Source organism: Somniosus microcephalus, chromosome 2 (genome assembly GCF_052327205.1).
Source record: "Somniosus microcephalus isolate GS21.2 chromosome 2, FLI_Smic_1.0, whole genome shotgun sequence".
NCBI lineage: Eukaryota > Metazoa > Chordata > Chondrichthyes > Squaliformes > Somniosidae > Somniosus > Somniosus microcephalus.
Window position 1 is genome coordinate 111,016,729 of NC_140988.1, and position 22,011 is coordinate 111,038,739.

The window sequence follows — 22,011 nt, forward strand, 5'->3', positions numbered from 1 at the left end:
CTTTTGGTCGCTATTGGCCGGCAGTTAGGGGTAAGGTTCAGGGTAGCCAGACCGCACACTGTGAAGGGCGGCTGGGTCCCACCGAAATTGAGCGTGATGCTTTGGTGGTGGCACTGAAAATCCAGGCCCAAGATCACGCTCACACATAAATCCTTCATAATTAACAGTTTAAAATTATTATATACAGTGCCTTTAACGGACAATCGTATCGCGCAGTAACCCGCAATAGTCGATATCTGGGTTTTGTCGGCCATAGAGATTGTGCCCTGAGTAGGGACTATAGTTAGAGAGAGTCGTTGTACCAGACCAGGGTGAATGAAGCTCTCCGTGCTCCCGCTGTCAATTAAACATTTAACCTTGCACCCGTTTACCTCGATGTCCACCATCGATTTGGATAGTGGGTGCGGTCTGGACTGGTCCACTGTGATCGATGCCACTGTAGGGCCCTGATCGGGACAAGATGGTGGGCCACACGAGGCCGGGTAAGATGGCGTCCACGATGTCTGCTCGCGAGGTGGCGGACCCCACGAGGTCAGACAAGATGGCGTCCAAAATGGCCGCTCCCACGGCGCGCACGCGGCGGTGGCGGGTTTGCCTGCGGGGTTCCCTCTGCACACCTTCCCAAAGTGCCCCTTCTTACCGCACTTACAACAGGTGGTGCCTTTCGCCGGGCACAGGTTCCTGGTGTGCTTCAGCTGCCCGCAGAAGTAGCATTTGGGGCCCCGATGCGTCGCGGCGGTCGTAGGGCTTCTGGGGGGAGAGCAGGGCCCCGACGGTGTTGGGCTACCGGGCGGGGAAGATGTCTTCCAACATGGCGGCGCCCTTGGTGCGTACGAGGCGGCGTGGGCTGCGCGGCCTGAAGAGTAGGAGTCAGAGTTCTTCTGAGCCACATCCAGCGATCGCGCTGTGTCCACAGCCTGTGTCAGATCTAGGCCCGTTTTCTCTAGCAGTCTCTGCCGGATGTAATTAGAGCTAAGGCCTGTGATAAAGGCATCCCGAATAAGCTCGTCTGTGTATACCGTGGCTTTCACGTCTTTGCATTTGCAGTCTTTGCCAAGCACTTTTAGGGTGACTAGAAAGTCCTCTAGCGACTCTCCGGGTCGCTGTGTGCAGGTAGCAAGCAGATGCCTGGCGTACACCTCGTAGGCCGCTGATAGTGGGCCTTTAGAATGTTGCAGGCATTCAGGTAGGTGGCGGCGTCTTGGATGAGTGGAAAAACCCGGTGGCTTACCCGATTCTGCAGGATCCCAAGTTTCACATCTCCGGTGGCTCTAGAGGCTGTGACGGCTTCGGAGTTGGCCATAAAAAATTCCAAGCACTGGAACCAGTGTCCAAACCGTGCCGATGCATCCGAAGCATGCGGGTCCAAATCCAAGCGTTCCGGTTTCAAAAGTTGATCCATCGTTGAAAGTTTGCAAATAAAATTGATGCGCCTCAATAACTTCAAGGCTCAAAGTTAACTGGATAAAACTAGGCTTTTATTAGCAAAGAAAGATGCCTGTGTCTTCACCTAGCATTCTGCTGTTCTGCTGCAAGACAAGCCTGGGCTTGTCTTAAGTAGGGCCAGGTATGGGCGGAGCCGACACACCCAATGGGGAGAAAGGGGGCGGTGCACTATATACAATACAAGGTAAAAACACAGGAGCAGGCAATACAATATATGTAGTTAAATACAGAGTCTGATGAATGACATATTTCATCACACAGGGGTAAAATGGGGATAAGCCTTTTAACTGCCTGTTAACAGGCAGTTAATTGTCTCTATTCTCCTTCCTGCCTCGAGGAGACGGGTCCCGGGTCCCTGCGCGAGTCAGGAACCCGCCTCCCAGGAAAACTTTTCCCATTTTGCCAGCAGTCCTGCCTGCAAACCCACCTCCTCGGGGCTGGTAAAATCCAGCCCTATGTGTTTAAATCTGTAATGGGATTTGAACCTATAACCTTCTGACTCAAAGACAAGAGTTCTACCAACTAAGCCAAACTGACACTTGGCACTCTAATATTTAACCTAGTCAGATTATGACTGCAAAACATTCCAAAATTAAATCTTTGGAAGATTAAGTTGTGCCGGGTTCTATTTTAGAAGAATTGAAGCAGTTGTCTCCACTGTCATAAAATGGTGATCTGCTGAGTGTTGAGGGCAGGATATTTCACTAACTGTCAACACATCTTCTGGCCATGTGGGAAGAGGTCAATTCTCACAAGGCCACTTGGTTTCCTTTTCTTGGAAAAATTGTGGGGATCATTTATTTTAGAAGGGTGGCTCAGATGGTGCACTGACGAGATGCTTTGGGAAATGGGACAATGTCTCCACCAAGCCACTCTACCATGTGACCTGGTGGCTGGCTAAGATCAACGTTAGTGGTGGTCTACAAGCAGGCAACTTGCCCTGTTCTTGCTTTGCTGTTGAAGTGCATGGCCTAGTGTGGGTAAAAGGGGAACCTGTGTGGATATAAAAGAGGTTGTGTGTTCACCCTCACTTGTGAATAAGGCAGCTTCATCAAAAAATGAAAGAATAACTTAAAAACACAGGTGTGGATGTTGAGCTTGGTTGAGTAGCAGGAGGTGACCATGCGCTTGTCATCATAGTCCCTGCACAGAAATATAATTGAAGACTTGTTTTACAGACAGGACACTGAATAACAGGACGTTTATGTCAGCACTGTAAATGGTAGTGATTAAACTCTGCAAGTCAGACGGAAGTGATTTATTGTTTTCCCAAAGTATTATAGGCTGGCTGTGTCAACATTTCCCTTTTTCTTGTTTGCTAATGAGGCTGTAAAACAGACTATCTGAGTTAAAAAGGCATGAGAATGCAGCAGTAGTGCAGCAAGTTACTAATTTTTAGAAAATGTAACCTGTCCCAAGAATGTATTAAGAATGTTTCCATGCTACATTACAATTGTTCACAGGTAGGAGCCTGGAGTTTCCTTCACACTTGCATCTAGATACACCCGTAATCTGGGTGCAAACCAATTGCACGGCCAAAAAGATCACGGAATTTTAGGCGTAAGTGAGTTACCCACGTAACTAGAATACGCCCAAATATCCTCGATCTTTTACATCCATTCATCAAACCTTCCATACAACCGAATCGCCACCCACAAAACTGGCCATGCCCCCAAGTCTCAAACGCGTTTACTCGGGAGGTTCTCTCAACATTGCGACCAGATTTTCACGAACATCAGGAAACAGTAATTTTTCTGGTCTTTTAATTGCCATTTTTAAAAAAATGATCCTCACTGAGATCTCTATTATCTGTTTCTTTGAATGCATTTTTATGGCAAAGTATTAGTCCCATTAAAAATTGAAAAGCTACCCCGATTGCAAGACTAAACATGCTGTGCCTGATGTGCGTGAATGAGGTTAAATGAGTTGAAACTTAAATTTTAAGACACAAAAGAAAAAATATACTAGTCCTCAGCAAAGGCCTCAGCTTCATCCCCTTATGCCCCCACCTCGATGAATTACAAGCTTGGCACGATGCCGAGCTCCTCTTCTGTCGCCTTCGCCTCCGCGCCCACTTCTTTTGCCAGGAGTCTTCCCCCGCGCACAGTGGACCCCTTCTCCCATCTTCAAAATTCTTGTTTCACCTGGACCCCTCCCTCTGGCCTCTTAACCCTCTCTAGATCTTTTCATTGGATCTGACAGCGTGACACCAGCTGTCTCAATTTTTCTACTCCGCTCACTCACTCTAACCTACCTCCCTCTGAACTTGCAGCTCTCCGTTCTCTCGGGTCCAACCCTAACATTGTCATTAAAACTGCTGACAAGGGTGTTGCTGTTGTTGTTTGGCGAACCGTGCGGAGGCTGAACGCTGACTCTGACACCACCTCCTGCCTCCCCCTGGACCATGACACCACCACTGAACATCAAGCCATCGTTTTCCAGACTGTCATTGAACTTATCTCCTCTGGTGATCTCTCCATGGCCTCCAATGTCATAGTCCCCCAACGCTGCATAGCCCGCTTCTACCTCCTTCCCAAGATCCACAAACAGGACTGCCCTGGTAGACCCATCATTTCAGCCTGTTCTTGCCCCATGGAACTGATTTCTTCCTATCTCAACTCTATTTTTTCTCCCCTTGTCCAGTCTCTTCCCACCTACATCCGTGACTCTTCCGATACCCTCTGCCACTTTAACAGTTTTCAGTTTTCTGACCCTAACCGTCTCCTTTTCACCATGGTGGTCCAGTCCCCCTAAACATCCATCCCCCACCAGGACGGCCTGAGAGCCCTCTGCTTCTACCTTGAACGGAGGCCCAACCAATCCTCATCCACCACAACCCACCTCTGCCTGGCTGAACTTGTTCTCACGTTTAACAACTTCTCCTTTGACTCCACTCACTTCCTCCAAATAAAAGGTGTTGCTCTGAGAACCCGCATGGGTCCTAGCTTTGCCTGCCTTTTCGCGGGCTACGTGGAACATTCTTTTTTCCAGTCCTACTCAAGTCCTCTCCCTCACCTCTTTTTCTGGTACATTGATGACTGTATCGGTGCTGTTTCCTGCTCTCGCTCCGAACTGGAAAATTTAATCAACTTCGCTTCCAATTTCCACTCTTCCCTCGCTTCATCTCCGACTCTTCCCTTCCGTTCCTCGACTTCTCTATCTCCATTTCTGGGGATAGGTTATCGACCAACATCCACTATAAGTCCACTGACTCCCACAGCTATCTTGACTATGCTTCCTCCCACCCCGCTTCTTGTAAGGACTCTATTCCATTCTCCGTCTCCATCGCACCTGTTCTGACAATGCTACTTTCCATACCAGTAATTCCAATGTGTCTTTTTCCTCAACCCGAGGATTCCCCTTCACCGTGATTAACATGGCCCACGACTGTGTCTGTCCCATTTCCCACACTTCTGCTCTCACCCCTTCTCCTCCCCAGAACCATGATAGAGTTCCCTTTGTCCTCACCTTCCACCCCACCAGCCTCCACATTCAACTGCTATTTCAACCACCTCCAGCGTGATGCCACCACCAAATGCATCTTCCCCTCCCTTCCTCTTTCTGATTCTCTCCTGCCTTCCACCCTATCACAGCATTCCGAAGGGACCGTTCCCTCCGCAACACCCTGGTCCACTCCTCAATCACCCCCAACACCCCCTCCCCGTCCCACGGCACTTTCCCATGCAAGCGCAGGAGATGCAACACCTGCCCTTTTACCTCCTCCCTTCCCACCATCCAGGGCCCCAAACACACTTTCCAGGTGAAACAGCGATTCACTTGTACTTTTTTCCATTTAGTATACTGTATTCACTGCTCACAATGCAGTCTCTTCTACATAGGGGAGGCCAAACGCAGATCGGGTGACCACTTTGCGGAACACCTCTGTTCAGCCCTTAAGTGTAATCCCGCACTTCCGGTCGCCTGTCATTTTAATTCTCCGCCCCACTCCCACTGACCCCTCTGACCTCTCTGTCCTCGGCCTCCAACACCGTTCTAATTAAGTTCAACGTAAGCTCGAGGAACAGCACCTTGTCTTTCGATTAGGCACTTCACAGCCTTGTGGACTCGACATTAATTTCAACAATTTCCATAACCACTGCCCCCATTTTTTCAGACAGCAGGTGCTGGTAATGTTTCTGCTGTTGCCATTTACACCTCCTCTAGACTCATCTTTTGTTTCTTGTCCCATTACCATCCCCTTTTGCCTTGCACCATCATACTTTTTGTCATTTAATCACTCCTGCCTTCCACCCTATCACAGAACTTCCCTTTTGTTCTTTTCTCCCCTCCCCCTTTCTCTGCCTCTGTACTTGCTTAAAACTGTTACACCTGTAACTTTTTCCAGTTCCGACGAAAGGTCATTGACCTGAAAAGTTAACTTTGTTTCTCTTTCCGCAGATTCCTGCTGAGTATTTCCAACATTTTCAGTTTTTATTTTGCTTTTGTAAGAAATATACTGGGGTGGATTTGGTGTTTCCTGGGCCCCTATTATTTACACTGATTTATGCCCATTTACAACCATTTTAAGTTTGGGCATATTCTAATGAGGATTGGGAGGATACTTGGCTGTAACTTGACATCGGCAAAATGGGTGCAATTTCAAGTGTAGCTTCCAGGTTGTGTGGTTGTATATTTCAAGTACCTCTTTATTCCTTTCTGACTGCCATCCAGCAATGCAACCTTGTCATTTTTTTTCCATTCAATTACTGTAGCAGGCACTTTTGGACTAAAGCCCGATGAAGGGTGTCTTGTTTTACACACTTTGTATAAAAATAATAAATTGCAGGACAACGGAGTATTACAGTTTAACTCTTTTATTAAGCATTAGGTCTGTGATCTTACTCATAGCAGCACCATGGGGAAAGCCCTAGCCTGGGTCTTCAAAACAATAGTAGTCCTTACAGATGCCTACAGGCCAATGACAACTCGGCATGTGATCACATGTGAATATAATAGGTATTCCTTACAGATGCCTGCGGGCCAATGATAATTCAATATGCAAATGTTACATCCCCTTTTAAAAGAAAAATGTTATGCATTACTTTTAAACCTTTCTTCTACATAATGTTCTCGGTAGCATAAACATACAAGTAAAGTCAGCATTTAACTAGCACTGAAAACATCTCAACGTTTCAATAACGATGTACAGTTTTTTTTTAGTGCAGCGATCCGCCTACACCCTTTGACAGTTCACAAGTCAAGGATAACTCTAGGCTTGACCTCTCGTCCCGACCTTGTGTGGTATGAAACTGAGCATGCTCCTGAATCAGTCAACAATTCAGGTTCAGGTTTAGGTTCAGGTAAGTATGATGTGTTTTCTGTATTGCTCTGTTCATCACACTCTGTTGAACTGATCCTCTCGTCAGAATGACGGTGTTGTTCCTTGGTGTTCAGGAGGTGCCTGCGATTGTGGCGGTACACCTATCCTTCTGGAGTGCGGACGTGATACGATCGCTCAGTGTCAGCTGGCTGGATGACGACTGCTGGCTTGCAGTAGTCATGCTCCTGGATTCTGACGGATTCTCCATTGTGCAGCGGCGGCAGTAGTCTAGCTGACCTGTCATAGTATCACTTTTGGTGTTGCTGTCTCTGTACACGTTTTGCATGCACTTGTTTGCAGCTGACGACCTCTGGCTGCAGCTGCTGGTTGGTGCTTGGAAGGACTGCGCGAAGTCTGCGGCTCATCAACAGCTGTGCTGGTGACTTGAAGTTGTCAACTGGAGTGTTGCAGTACTCAAGGAGACTGATGCAGGGGTCTCTTTTGTCCGCTTTGGCTTTGTCCATGAGTGTTTTTGCAATCTGGACAGTTTTTTCAGCAAGGCCATTACTTTGAGGGTAATGTGGGCTTGATGTGACATGTGTGAAATCCCATGCTTTGGCAAATGACTCGAACTTTTTTGATTTGTATTGGGGGCCATTGTCTGAGACTAAAGTCTCTACCATGCCATGCCTGGCAAAGGCTGCCTTTAGCTTGTGGATCACAGTGGCAGATGTGGTGCTGTGAAGCTTGTCCAGTTCAAAAAATCTGCTGTAGTAATCAACAGTCACTATGTAGTCCTCGTTGTTCCATGTGAACAGATCTGTTGCCGCGACCTGCCAGGGCCTGTCTGGGATACGGTGAGGTATCATGGGCTCTTTGACATTTGATGGGTGGCGTTCTAGTCAAATGGAACATTTTCCGACAATGTCCTCAATGTGTTTGCACATTCCGGGCCAAAACATAATGTGACGTGCTCTTTGTTTGCATTTTTCCATGCCCATATGTCCAGCATGAAATTTTGTCAACATCTCTTCTCTGAGACTGGTAGGAATGATGATTTTCTCCCCTTTGAAAACGATTCTGTTGATTTGTGACTGTTCGTCTCTGTGGTTCCAGAATTCAGAAATGCTCTGAGGGCATTTCCTCCTTTCCTCAGGCCATCCTTCATATATGACTTTGCTCAGCAGTGTGAGTTGTGCATCTTTCTCTGTTCCTGCTTGGATCTCCTTCAGTTTTGAGTCACTCACAAGTAAGCCGTTGTACACCATGTGCACCTGCACATCCATGCCTTCACTGAGGCTGCTGTCCTGGTAGCTAAGAGACTTTCTGGAGAGCGTGTCTGCGACAGGAATGTCTTTGCCTGGATGGTGAATGATTGTGAAGTAAGACTTCTGTAGCTGAAGGATCATTCTCTGTAGCCTTGGTGGGGCTGCGGCTAGTGGTTTCTTCATGATTGACTTGAGGGGCTTGTGGTCGGATTCCACAATGACTTGTCGGCCATAGATGTATTGGTGGAAACGCTTACATCCAAACAGGATTGCATATAGCTCTTTCTCGATTTGAGCATAGTTGATTTCACTGTCTGTGAGAGATCTGAAAGCGTAAACGATGGGCTTTCTTTCTTGCAGTAATACTGCGCCTAGTCCGTACTTTGACGCGTCACTTGTAGTCTGAGCTCTTTGTTGGGGTCGAAGTAGGCAAGAACTGGTCCTGGTTCTCTGGTGATTAGGTCTTTCATTTTCTGAAATGCTGTGTCATGTTGTTTGTCCCACAGGAACTCATTGGATTGTTTGAGCAACTGACGCATGGGTGCGTTGATTTCGGAGAGGTTCGGGGCAAACTTGGCTAAGTAGTTAACCATGCCTAGTACTGTCTCTAGCTCTGCGCGGTTCTTCGGCGGCTCCATCTTCTTGATGGCGGTGATTTTCTCTGGATCCGGCTTAATGCCTTCAGTTGAGAGGCGATACCCGAAATAACTGATCTTGGTGGATCCGATTATGCTTTTCTCGGGGTTGAGCCGGATACCTTTCTCCCGTGATCTTTGTAGCATTGCACAGAGGTTCCTGTCATGTTCCTCTCTATTCCTACCATAGATGAGGATGTCGTCTACGATTGCGACTACTCCGTCGAGGCCTTCATAGGTTTCGTTGATCTTCCGCTGGAATTCATCCTGAGCTGAGATAAGACCAAATGGTAAACGCAGAAATCGGTAGCGTCCAAATGGTGTGTTGAATGTTGTTAGCTTAGATGACTCTTCCGTGAGCTTGATAGTCCAGTATCCTGATCGTGCGTCCATTACACTGAAGTAACGTGCTCCCACGAGCTTGGGTGTGATGTAATCTAGCGTTGGTAGAGGGTAGTGAGGGCGTTTGATAGCCTTGTTCAAATCTCTGGGGTCGAGACAGACTCTGAGCTTGCCTGTACGTGGTTTCTCAACCACTACTAACGCGTTGACCCACTCTGTCGGTTCTGTTTCCTGGACGATGATTTCTGTATTCTCCATGCTCTGCAGCTCCTCCTTCAGGCGACTACGTAGAGCAAGAGGTATCCTTCTCAGTGGGCAAACCACAGGGGTTGCTGCTGGGTCAAGGTGAATAGTGCATTCACCTGTGAATAGTCCGATTCCTTTGAAAACATCAGCAAACTCCTCCATGACTGTCTGCTTCTCAACTGGTGCTGTCAATGATAGCACTAGCTTGACGAGGCCCATGTCTAAACATGCCGTTAGCCCTAGCACTGGAGGTGCTCGAGTGTCAACAATGTAAAAGTCCAACATCATGTCGCTTTCTTTGTACTTGCATTTCATCTCACATGTGCCTTTTACAATGAGCTGCTCACCCCCATAGCTGGTCAGTCTGCGTGAGGTGGCCTGTATCTCACCCTCATCCTTCAAGCTGTGATACTCACTCAGAGGAATTACATTAACCTGAGCTCCAGTGTCTAGTTTAAACTTAAGCTCTGTGCCCTGTTTTCCTATCTCAATGTCTGCAAAGGCTTGCTCAGTCTCTGAAATATGTTTTTTCTGTGACACAGAATCAATAAACAGTTCCTCTGCATTTGGCTCTCTATCTGGCATTTGGCTGTCACTCACTGTGTGTACTGCTCTTCCAAAAACAGTCCTGCAAACTTTAGCAAAGTGGTTCCATTTACCACATTGCCTTCCTTTGGCAGGGCAGTGCTCCTTTTCCCCATGCACCTTGTCTCCACAATATCCACAGTTTTTGAAGCGTTTTATGTCTGTGTCGCTCATTTTTAGAACTCTCTCTGTTCTTTCTGTTCTGAAACACGCTCTCTGGGCGGTGTTCTTTGGTGTGTGTCTATTAACTGCGTGCACTGTCTGTTCACGCGAGCTGCTCGTGGCGCCGGTTATGGTTTTCAACTGTGCTTGGGCTATCTCGTGCGATCTAGCTATGTCCATAGCTTTGTCCAGTGTTAGCCCGGACCCAACATTCAAGTTTCTCTCTCACTTTAGCTGAATGTATTCGAAACACGATGCGGTCGCTGACCATCTCATCTTTATCTGCATATTCACAGTCTTTTACCAGCAGTTTTAACTCAGTCACGAACTGTTCAAACGACTCACTAGCTCCTTGTACTTTCTCCTGAAACTTGTACCTAGCGAATATCGTATTTGTCTTGGGCATCACATATGATTCAAAACGGTCAAAATAACTTTTCAGTACCTTTGCTTCATCCGCAGTGAGAGACCATGTATTAAAAATGTCTCTCCCTTTTTCTCCGATCCACAGGAGTAGGTAGCTGCATCTTTCTTCCTCCCCTTTGCTTTTCAGCGGACCCGATAACATCAACTCCACGTGTTGCTTGAACTTGCGCCTTTCTCTAGGTAAGTTCATAGATTCCCAATCCATTCGAGGCAAGGGAGCTCCAACAATGTCCATTTACAATCCCACTTCTGACACGATGTCTTGTTTTACACACTTTGTATAAAAATAATAAATTGCAGGACAACGGAGTATTACAGTTTAACTCTTATTAAGCACTAGCTGGGGAGCCCCGCGTTGCGAGGGCAATTTTGGGGCGCGAGGGCAATTTTGGGGCGTTTGGTCTCCCTGCCCCTGTGTGTCCCCCCTCTCCCTGTCATGTCCTCTCCCTGTCCTATCCCTCCCTCCCCTCTCTCCCTCCCTCCCCTCTCTCCCTCCCTCCCCTCCCCTCTCTCCCTCCCTCCCCTCCCCTCTCCCTCCCCTCCCTCTCCCCCCCACCCCTCCGCTCCCCCGCTCCCCCACTCCCCTCTGTCCCTCTCTCCGGCCCCTCCCCCTGCCTAGCGCCTGAGGTCCGATGCCGTTGCTGAGGTCCCCCGCGTATCCCGCGGCTGATGGACGGCCGCTGCGGGCGGGCGGGCAGCGCATGCGCGGTGAGTGTGGGCGGCGCATGCGCGGTGAGTGCGGGCGGCGCATGCGCGGTCAGTGCGAGCGGCCCGCGGGAGCCGGCAAGGCCGTTAGCGAGCGGGAAACTTCGGGCGGCGCGCCCGCGCTCCGTCCGCGACACCTGAGAGGGGGAAGTAGAGAGAGACAGAGAGGGAAGAGGAGAAGGAGAGAGAGGGAAGAGGAGAGCGGGAAGAGGAGAAGGAGAGAGAGGGAAGAGGAGAAGGAGAGAGAGAGAAATTTTTTCAGCTTCAGGCCCCGAGTCCCCCCTGCGCGAGGGTGAGGAGGAGGGGGGGGGGTTGCTAAACACAATATAAAACTCAAATAAATTGTTAATTAATTGCCTAACACATAATTGAAATATTTACCTTAGTTCCCTAACACACAGAAAGTGTGGGGGAAAAAATCGTGGAAAATCAAGATGGCGGCCACTCACCTCGGTTCAGAAGGATAAGGCCCGCCCACACACGCACCAATTGGTCGACCGGTCAGGTCACCGAAGCGTAGGATTGGTCAATCGTCGAGTCACTCGGCACTCGACTGTAGGAAGACCTCGACGTCACACGGTCGCTAATGAGATGCTAATGAGCAGAACGCTGAACGTTTTTGGGATACCGCGGGCGGGATTTTTGTCCAGCCGAAACGTAAATATGCCTATGACTGGTCCGGAATCGCAAGCTTTCTTTTGAGGCGACGCGCGCGTCGGTACGCTCTGTAACTTCCAAACGTATAGAGACCAGGCGGACAGACAGACAGACAGACAGACATCGGGACAGACAGAAGAGCCGCTTTATATATATAGATTAGGTCTGTGATCTTACTCATAGCACCATGGGGAAAGCATGGCATTAGGACCCCTAGACTGGGTCTTCTAAACAATAATCGTCCTTACAGATGCCTGCAGGCCAATGACAACTCAGCATGTGATCACGTGAATATAATAGTTATTCCTTACAGATGCCTGCGGGCCAATGATAATTCAATATGCAAATGTTACAAAGGGCTGCAACAGCGCTAAGGAATCTACACAGCTCAGAGACACAACTCTTAACTCAAAAGGACAGTTTGCATGAAATATCTTTGTTTTATTAGGAATTGTTTTCTTCTTCAAACTTTCAATCCAAAGTCTCTTGAAGTGGAATACTAAATTAGGTACTGCGCATTGTGAACGGGGGCTTTAGTTAGCAGCTATAACTAACAGGTATGAGGGAGAGAGAAAGAGGACACAGCCACCACTTTGCCTCTATCCCCCTGCCCCCCCGCCACCACACCTCCCCCACCCCCAGACCCTGAAGGTGGTGATGATGCTAGAGTTTGGTTCCATGGGCACTGACAATCCTCTAGTATTGAGCCAATTGGCCTTTTTTAATGTGTGAGCCTAGACAGTGAGTGTTAGCAGGGGGAAGAGCTTAACCTTGTCATCAATTGAATTCTTACATGTGCATTTTCCAGCAGGGATCATTGAGTTTAGGAGATTACTGATTTTCTAGGACATTCCTATTCTGTATGGCTCAGTACCACAAGTAAGTCACTTGAAGAGGCCAATAACTTTTTTTGCGGGGGAGAAATCATCCAGGTTTCAAAAATATAAGGCAGTGGGTGACATTAGGTCTTTTCCAGTGCCAGCAATTAAATTATTGAGCCTATTTTCTTCTCTCTTCCTTCCCCCCGCCCTAATCTTTTTGTCTTTGAAAATAGAAGACACATTGGTTAAGGAAACATCATGGGCTAAAAATTGAGTAGCGCCCCAATTGAGGCGCTAACTTCGCCGGGGCGCTGAATGTTGCGCCCTGGAAAAAATAGCACCCCCACGCCGGAAATTGAGTGGTTGTGCCCCAAGAGGGAAGCGGGACATTACTGGAAGCGCCCTGCCTCTCTCTTGGGGCACTGCGAGTGAATATCGTGGCGCTACGTGCCACAGTGCCACACGCTGTGGCACGTCGCGCCGCGGTATTGCAGGCCTTCCTCCCCTTCTTAAAGGGGAAGGGCCTTGTGCAGTGCGACCTGGGGCCCAGCTGGGCCCCCCGGGGATCGGGAGTGCAGGCAAAAGAGCCCAGCACTCAAGAGAAGTGCCGGGCTCTTGGAGCGCAGCCGACACTCCGCGGGGGGGGGTTCAGGAGGCCAGCGACAGGAGCGCAGGCAGGTGCTGGCAGGCGGCCAGCAACAAAAATGGCCGCCCCGCACCTCACCTTTAAATTGTGCCTCCCCGGCCACAGGTACGCCCCCCTGACCCCGTCGGACATAGCGTCCGGCGGTAAATCAGGGGGCACTCCCGATGATCGTGGCCGGGGCGTGAGCGGGGCGCTGCGCACACCAATGACGTCATCGCCAGCACTGCAGAGTGCTACCGGTTAGCGCTACCACTAACCTCCCGCTGAATTTTGCGGGAGACGAGGGCAGTGCCGTGCCCAGGTGCTAGTTGGTTTGCGCCCTCTTAAGGCGCAAACGGGAGGCGCTACCAACTGAATTTTTCCCCCCATAGTTTTAACATGTCTGGTCAGGTTTCGGTTTTAGAGGTTAAAGCTTTAATTTCATAAGCTTTGTCAGAAGCGATGCCCACATCCCGTGAGTGAATAACAAGAAGTGCTATAAACCCCAGCTAAATCTTGTGTAATTAGCATTCCATTTTTTGGTCTACAACAACAGCAACTTGTATTTATATAGGGCCTTTAACGTAGTAAAGGGTTATAAGACACTTCACAGGAGTGTGATTAAGCAAAATTTGCCATCAGGAGAAATTAGGGCAGTTGAGAGGTAGATTTTAAGGAATGTCTTAAAGGAGGAAAGAGGTAAAGAGGAGGAGAGTTTTAAGGAGGGAATTCCAAAGCTTAGGGCCTAGGCAACAGAAGGCATGGCCACCAAAGGTTGAGCGATTTTATAATCAGGGATGCTCAAGAGGCCAGAATTAGAGGAGCGCAGATATTTTTTTTTGGGGGGGGGGGGGGGGGGGGAGTTGTGGGGCTGGAGGAGATTACAGAGCTAGGGAGGGGTGAGGCCATGGAGGGATGTGAAGACAAGGATGAGAATTTTAAAATCAAGGTGTTGCTTATCCAGGAGCCAATGTAGGTCTGCGAGTACAGGGGTGATGGGTGATCGGGACTTGGTGCGAGTTAGCACACGGTTAGGACAAGTTAGGTCTAATCTCATTTGCATAAGTTATACACCACTCCAGGTGCAATACTCAAGTGAGTCTGGGTTGATGCCACTGGTAGGAGAGGAAAATTTAAAGGGATGGGGCAATTAATGGGGAGTTTCATAAGGAGGGGACAAAAATTTAGAAAGCTTCTGGAGAGCATTCAAGGGCATCTGCAAACTTTGTCAAGGCTGAATGAGCATGGGTTTAAGAGGTGGCAGGTCAGAATGAAGTGAAATACTGTATGCGGCTAGGTGCAGACATGAGCCTGCAGACAAGTGGTTGTACAGCACAGCACCTGGCCTTCTCCTTAATGGCTGCTGCGTGGAGCTGCAGGAGATGCTAGCGGGGAGGGTTGCCCTTTGTGCCATTCCACAGCACCATCCCATAGGTCAGCACTGCAGTGTGCCTGTAAGAAGATGCAGCCAGGTTGTAGGCCACAGATGCCCATTACTGTCCCCACACATGTGCATCCAGCGTGCTTGTGGGCTGGAAAGTTCTGTGAAACCCTTATCTGCTCCCACTTATATAGGTTGATAAAGATCCCACCTGCTTTGAACAGGAGCTTCGGACATCCGCCTCAGGCCCAAAAGGAATATATAACAGGGACCAAAACCAACAGGAATCTGGTGGAAATCTGTTCTGTCGGATTTCTTGACCACTGCCTCCCATTAGTGCTCAAATTCAGCTCCAGTGGCTTTCTCTCATTGTGTCGTCAACAAGGGTTTGTGGAGAAAGGGATAAGTGTAACTTCCATAGTAATGTTGGAGTGAGCAGAGATTGAAAGCAGGAGGGATTCATCAACTTGTATCATTCTGTGCGCCTTCTTGCAACCAGTTTCAGAGAGGCATTTGCAGAGCTTTTGGGAATAGACTGTTTGCACATCTGCCTGGTCTCTCTTGGAATAATGTGTAGTGTGTTGAAGGGCAAAAGTAAAGCAATAGTCTAGGATAAAGCCAAATTCCAAAAATAGACATTCATATTTATTTATTTAACTGAACTGAAATTTAAAAAATGAAAAACTCAATTTCTTCTTCCATGTGTCCAGCCAAATACACAACGAATGTCCCACCACACTTTATTAGCTTGGGTGAATTCACTATTTTAAATGTTTTGATTTTCAAGGTTTTCCTTTTATTTTAATTAAGATTCTTGACTGTTTTCTCTCCCTCGCTTGTTATTTCTAAGATTGCTTCATGTCAAAAATTTAACTGGCAGAATGGGGATAACGGGAAAAAATTCAATTTAATTGACATGTCTCTTTCTGAGGTTTTTGGACAAAATTGTTGATTCAGGTTTAAGTAATACATATTTGACATGCGTCCAAGGATGGTTGAACTGGGTTCAGCATTAATTATCAATGTGATTTTTGTGAAGCCAGACTCTCCTGTAGTTTATATTCCATAGGAAGGTATTTCTGCAGTATTCAGCGAATGGCAAGAGATTGATGGAAATGTGTCCATACTAGCCTAATAACAGCTCTTTGTGTCCTTCAGCCATTAGACAACAGTCCACCACCACTGCCAACTTCTTCCTTGCCTGAAGGCTATTATGAGGAAGCGGTGCCACTGAGTCCAGGGAAAGCTCCAGAGTACATCACTTCTCGAGGTAAATGCCCATTACTGTGAGGTATCAACAGGAACACTTATATTTCTTAAATGCTTCATTTAATCCTTTGAGGATTCAATGAATTGGTATATTAAAAGAAGCATTTATTCTGCACACCATTTAAAAAAAAATTATGCAGTGGCATTCTACCACAAACACATATGTGAATATTGGAGAACAAGGTATAAACAGATGAACATACAAAAGCTTCAATTGTACTCCGACATATTCAGAGAACATTTGAGCCTTGCATATGGTGCAGAAATGCTACTATTTTCAAGAGATTTTACCTAAAGAAGAAAGAAGCATGCCATAAATATGTTTAATTTCCCAATAATTAAATGGATTATTATTTGATAAACTAGCTGTTATTATGCCAAAATCATGAACCCCACAGCAGCTAAATGGAGAGTATTGACCAGTGATGCCTTCTATGAAAAATGTACAAATATGGAATAAAAGTACCTCAAACTCTACAACACAGTTTTATAAAAACTGAAAGATACACAGCAGTGATTTCAAAATGTAAATTCAATTAACACCATAAATTGTAAAAATAAGATTAGTAAATTGCAATCATTCCTAGGTATTCATTATATGCAAGTACCTAACACTAGCTGTTTTTTTTCCAGTAATTAACGGTCAAATGGCTTTTGATGTTTTGCCTCTCCTCCCCTTCCTCCAAGAGTTTTGTGTATTTTGTTGTAAAAAAGAGCTTGCCAGCATATTCAACTTATTGAAGACACATTTCAGAAAAGTACTGACTGCTGTGGCAAGATTTATTGCTTGTAAAGTCAAGTCCAGGCTAAATCGCACCTTGATCACACATGTTAAGAAAAACCCATAGAAAATTGTCTGTTTGTTGTCGGGCATCTAGCTTGACAACAGAAGGCAGAATATGCTGGTAAATTGGATACAGTTCTGTCTTAAAGTGACTAATCGAGTTCCACAGGGGTCTTGTGTTCTCTGATCTTTATTGAGGACACAAAATGTAACCAGGTGACTTGCGTAGTGATGACATTTAAAAGGATCTGGATCAATTAAGTCAATGGGTGGCAGATGGAATTTAATGTGGATAAATGTGACTTAATGTATATTGAAACACGAATCATGAACTATGTCCACAAGGATGGGTCGTTTATTCTCAAAAACTGTAAAGGTGTAGGGTTTAGGTGTGATTAAAGCTGAAATAATTCTATTCTTGTATAGATCATTGGTGAGGCCTATGTTCGGGATAGCTGGGGTAATTTTGAAAATTTGTGCTCACAGCACAGAGCTTTACCAGCCAGAATTGTATATCAGGAATTTGGGCGCACACAGCCTATAAATTTCAACCATTCACCCTTGATTTTCAATTTCTTAAATAGACAGGAAATCAACAGATCATGCCTCTGAATTCCTAATATCTGCTCTAACAAGCTGTAAGTCGTTTCCCATAGGGTAGAGAGAATAAATCGCATCAAAAGCAGTTAGTGTTGTTTCAACTAATTCCTTTATAAATAGCTAGAGGAGGCTCTCTGTTTATTAAAATTCAAAAGTTTAAAGATAGCTCAAGATATTGATCATAAAATTGACAGCAATATTGCACTGCAACCCAGAAATGTCATCTGTGGAATTTGAGCAGTCATGGTTGAGTACTGTACATGTAAGATCAGTTTGGCTTATTGGAATGTGACAAAATGTGTTTCCTGGTTTTATTCAATTTTAACTTATATTTTGTAATGCTAGAAACAGCAGATAAGGGGTTAACACCCAAAGTCATACAAAGCATCTTGTGATCGGAAAGCCATCAACTCCGAACAGAGGAGTTGTCTGGGAAAGGGCTCCACAACATGTGAATTTTCTATGACTCACCTAATGATTGTCTGAAGTGGTTACTGGGTATTCATCCTGAGACCGCTATTTGCAATGAAAAACATCTTGGACTGTTGCCAGAAATTGCCTTCATTCATAATTGGTGAATGGTTCTGTCTAATAAAACCATGAGAGGTGTATCATTAGCTGTTTTTGTGTCAGGATGGGCACAAGCCCCTTAGTCACAGATCAAAGGATTAGTCGCAGCCTGGGGTAGCGGCTTTGATTGACAGCTGATTCTGAGATCGCTGATAGGTGGCCAGGGCCACTGATTGGTTGGAGCCCTTTATGATGGACAGCTTGTGGTCAGATACTTCTTACGGTCTTCAGTGGGCCGTCATCGAGTGAATCTCTCAGCTAACAGCCAGTGGATTGCTTGTGTTTTAAGTGCCAGAGTAACCAAGGGGAGTAAGACTAAATTGAGGCTACAGCAAGCAAACTTCTGTTTAGACACTGGTCCTAAAAACCCATAGGGGCATCATTCCCATGTGTTCCTGGATGTGCCCACTGGGAACCATTAGTCCTAACCCTGCAGGAATTTATAGGTTCAGAGGGAGGTTCTATAACTAAAATACCAAAGGCGGGTCTCTACACCACCAGGGGCACATCTCAGACAGCCACTAATTTGGAGATGCCATGAACCCTGGCATAGGCTGCCCTTCCTCCCCATGAAAGATTCTTAATTGCCCATCGGTGCCCTTTATAAGGAGGTGAGAACATTAATCAAAAATTTGATATCACGATTTAGAGAGAAAAGAAGTTGCTTTATTGTTTTGTACGTAGAGGAGGCCATGCCTTCAGCTGCCAAGGCCCTAAGCCCTGGAATTCCCTCCCTAATTCTCTCTGCTTCTCTTTCCTCCTTTAAGATGCTCCTTAAAATCTACCTCTTTGACCAAGCTTTTGGTCGTCTGCCCTTATGTGGCTCGGTGTCAAATTTTGCTTGATAACGCTCCTGTGAAGCGCCTTGGGACGTTTTATCACGTTAAAGGTGCTATATAAATGCAAGTTGTTGTTGAGTAAAAGGAACTAGGACCTCCCACTCTTGGATTAGCTCATGCCCCTCATATTATCCCTCATAATGGCCCAGAAATTCGGGTCTCCACGGGTGAGTACACATGGGGTACTCGCCCGTAAGCCCAATGGAAGTGCCGGTTTCGTGCATGCACTGCGCATGCGCGGGAAACCGGCACTTCCGTTCCCCTGAAAGAAGGGGTTCAGAGGTGGAACGCGTGCGCAGGTTTCTCCGGGAGGGTAAGTCTCCAGGAGTTACACTTTTAAAAAGCAGGCGCAAGGCCTGCTTTTTACAAGGTAAGTGGTGAATTAATTCAAATTAAAACATTTTTTCCACAAGTTTATTACTTTTAAATACTTTAAAGAAAGGTAAGTTTATTTTTAGCCCCGTTAGAAAATGTAATTAATTTTTTCAAAAATTTAAATTATTGTTTAAAATAGTTATTTCATGTAATTTATAGTTTATTTTAAAAATGTGATTTAAAAAAAAATTTATTTGAAGATTTAGTGATGTTTTGGGGCTTATAGTATTTATAGGTTTGACAGGTCTTCCTGTCAAACTTATGAATGAAGCATTCCCTGCTACCATTGGCTCTCCATGGCCCACGTGATCCCAGGGGACGCATCGAACTAACTGCGCCCCTGGGATACGCAAGCACTGCGCGCTGGCAGTTGGAGGAGGCCCAGGATCGTAATCCCACGCAGGCCCACAGCTCAACGACTAGCGCGCTAGGTAAGTGCAGGTCGGAGGCTTGCACCCGCGGGAAGCCCCCGACCCGAATTTCTGGGCCAATACTTTCAAACACTTTCCCAACAATGGAAGTAAGACTTACAGGTTTATAATTTGAAGGTCCATTCCTCGCCCCCTTTTTTAAAGATGGGGGCCACATTTTTCCAAACCTCTGGGATTTGGCCTTGAGTTCAGTGAACACTCAATCATTTGTGCCAATTCCTTCAGAATCCTGGGGTGAAAGTTGTCAGACCCACAAGCCCTATCTACCTTGAGCTTCAACAAACTCCCAAGTATGTCCTCTCTAATTATTTTAACATTTTCAGTTTGCATTCACCTTTAAACTGCACCTCCAATTCTGGAATTTCTCCCCCCATTTTGTTTGTGAATACTTTTGAAAAATAAAAGTTAAGCAATCTTCAGCAATTTCTCTATCTTCAGACATCACTTTCCCATTGTCATTTTTTAGTGGGCTAATCCCTCTCAGCATACTTAGTCTACTCCTGACAAACGTGAAGAATGTTCTATTCTGCTTTATGTTTCCAACAATGTTTTACTCATGATCCCGCTTTGCAGCCCTTCTTGGCATTCCTCAGTCTATTTTTATAGATCTCGCTATCTTGTTCCTTTTCTGAATATTAATAAAAATGATATGATTTCTCTTTCTCCCTAATGACTTTCACAACTTTGTTAGTAAGCTAAACTGGTTACTCTTTTATTCTGCTCCTAATCTCCTTCAGATATAAATTCCTCTTTATCTTAAAATATATCCCTTTTGAAACTATTCCACTTTCCTTCCACATCTTTTCCTTCAATTATATTTTCTCATTTTGCTATTCCCATACATTCTCTCATGCCCTTAAAACCAGCAGCCCTGATATTTATGGGGAGGCGGGGTGGTTGTGGGGATGTGCGATAGCATGGGGAAAAATACGCTAAGGGGATGCAAAGGTCCTGCCGAACGATAGGACCTTATTATAATTTTTTTCTTCTGTTTCCTGCAGAAATAGAAAATCTTTTTTTTTCCCCGGGTTTTCCTGCCCGGTAGCTGGCCAGCTGCCAAGCAGGAAGACCAGTGGCAGGAAGCCCCAGCCGGATACCCTTGAAGATGATCCCTGGCAATCGGGAGGAGCAAGGGATCAGGGTTTGGGGGGGTGGCAAGGAAGCCAGCCATCGCGGGAGGAAGGGAGGGTGAGATCGGGGCTTGGGGGTGGGGGGAGGAAGCCAGCCATCGTGGGAGGGAGGAAGAAAGAGGCTGCAATCGGTGGAGTGGAGGCCGAAGGCTTCTTTGAGGGGCCGGGGAAACACTCCTGCTCCTCCTGGCCCACAAGGAGTGCTGTAAAAGGCACTTGCCATCCTGAGCTGGCAGCTCCCACACCTCCATTTCTCTGCCGGGTTTCCTGAGCCCTGGGAAACCCGTGTGGCAACTGTTAAATTTAAATCAAGCTCCCAGTTGCACTGTGGGAGCCCAATTTAAATATGTTAATGAAGTGCCTTGCCGCTCCACGGCGGGACACTCACACCACACAAAACCTGTTGCAATAAAAACAGCAACAGGCACGTACGTCGTGGTTTGGGTTCGCGTTCCCTGTTTTAACATTTTTAACCCTGATGTGCCTTCAATAACCACAAAACTAGAAGTTATAAACTTTAACAAGTTGGCTTTTAATCACTAAGATCAGAGCTAACATCTCAACACACTGACTGGCTCACAGGAACGAGTCAGAGAAGTCAGGGAAGAGGAAGTGAAACTATACACCGTGTGGGGGAGGGTAATATACATGAGTGCAAAACGAATACAGGCAAGACAAGCAGATACAGGCAAGACAAGCAGATTTCATTACATTCACCCCTTCTTTAGATTTAGTCCATCGGGGTGATGATGTTTCTTAAAAGTTGGTATAAGTGAGTCTGTCAGGAGGTTTTGCGGTTCTCAGTGATCGGCGCAAAGCCAGTTGGGGTGCCTCTAGGGGAGTGGGTGCTGGTTCCTCCGCTGTCCGGGCCTCCGCAGTGTCTTCCAGGTTATCTGCAGTGTCCTCCAGGTTAAAGTTGGGTATTGATACCTCTGGGCGTCCTGTCTCTTTTTGGTGTAGGTCTTCCTCGGGTAGTCTCTCATCGTTCTCTCCGCTCCCCGAGGGAGCGAGGTCTTTTATGGAAACAGTGTCCTCTCGCCCGTCAGAGTATTCGATATAGGCGTACTGAGGGTTTGCATGGAGGAGCTGTACCTTTTCCACAAGGGGGTCCGTTTTATGGCCTCTCACGTGCTTCCGTAATAGTACTGTCCCCGGAGACGTCAGCCACGCGGGTAAAGATATGCCCGAGGTGGATTTCCGGGGGAAAACGAACATCTTTTCGTGAGGGGTAGCGTTAGTGGCTGTACATAACAGACCTTATGGAGTGGAGCACGTCTGGGAGGACTTCCTGCCAGCGGGAGGTCGGAAGGCCTTTTGACTTTAAGGCCAACGTGACAGCCTTCCAAACAGTAGCATTCTCCCTTTCCACTTGCCTATTACCCCAGGGGTTGTAGCTAGTGGTTCTGCTAGTGGCTATCCCCTTTGAGAGCAAGAACTGGCGCAGTTCGTCACTC

The 22,011-nt window shown here is 46.7% G+C and overlaps 1 protein-coding gene across 3 annotated transcripts in view; it reads left to right on the plus strand.

The window, feature by feature from the left end:
- afap1 (actin filament associated protein 1) overlaps positions 1 to 22,011 on the plus strand; it is a 330,702-nt gene that overhangs the window by 207,600 nt on the left and 101,091 nt on the right. For all 3 annotated transcript variants that reach the window (XM_085961916.1, XM_085961897.1, XM_085961906.1), the window contains exon 4: positions 15,718 to 15,829. In XM_085961916.1, coding sequence (XP_085818042.1) covers positions 15,718 to 15,829 — 112 coding nt within the window. The remainder of the gene's footprint in view (positions 1 to 15,717; positions 15,830 to 22,011) is intronic.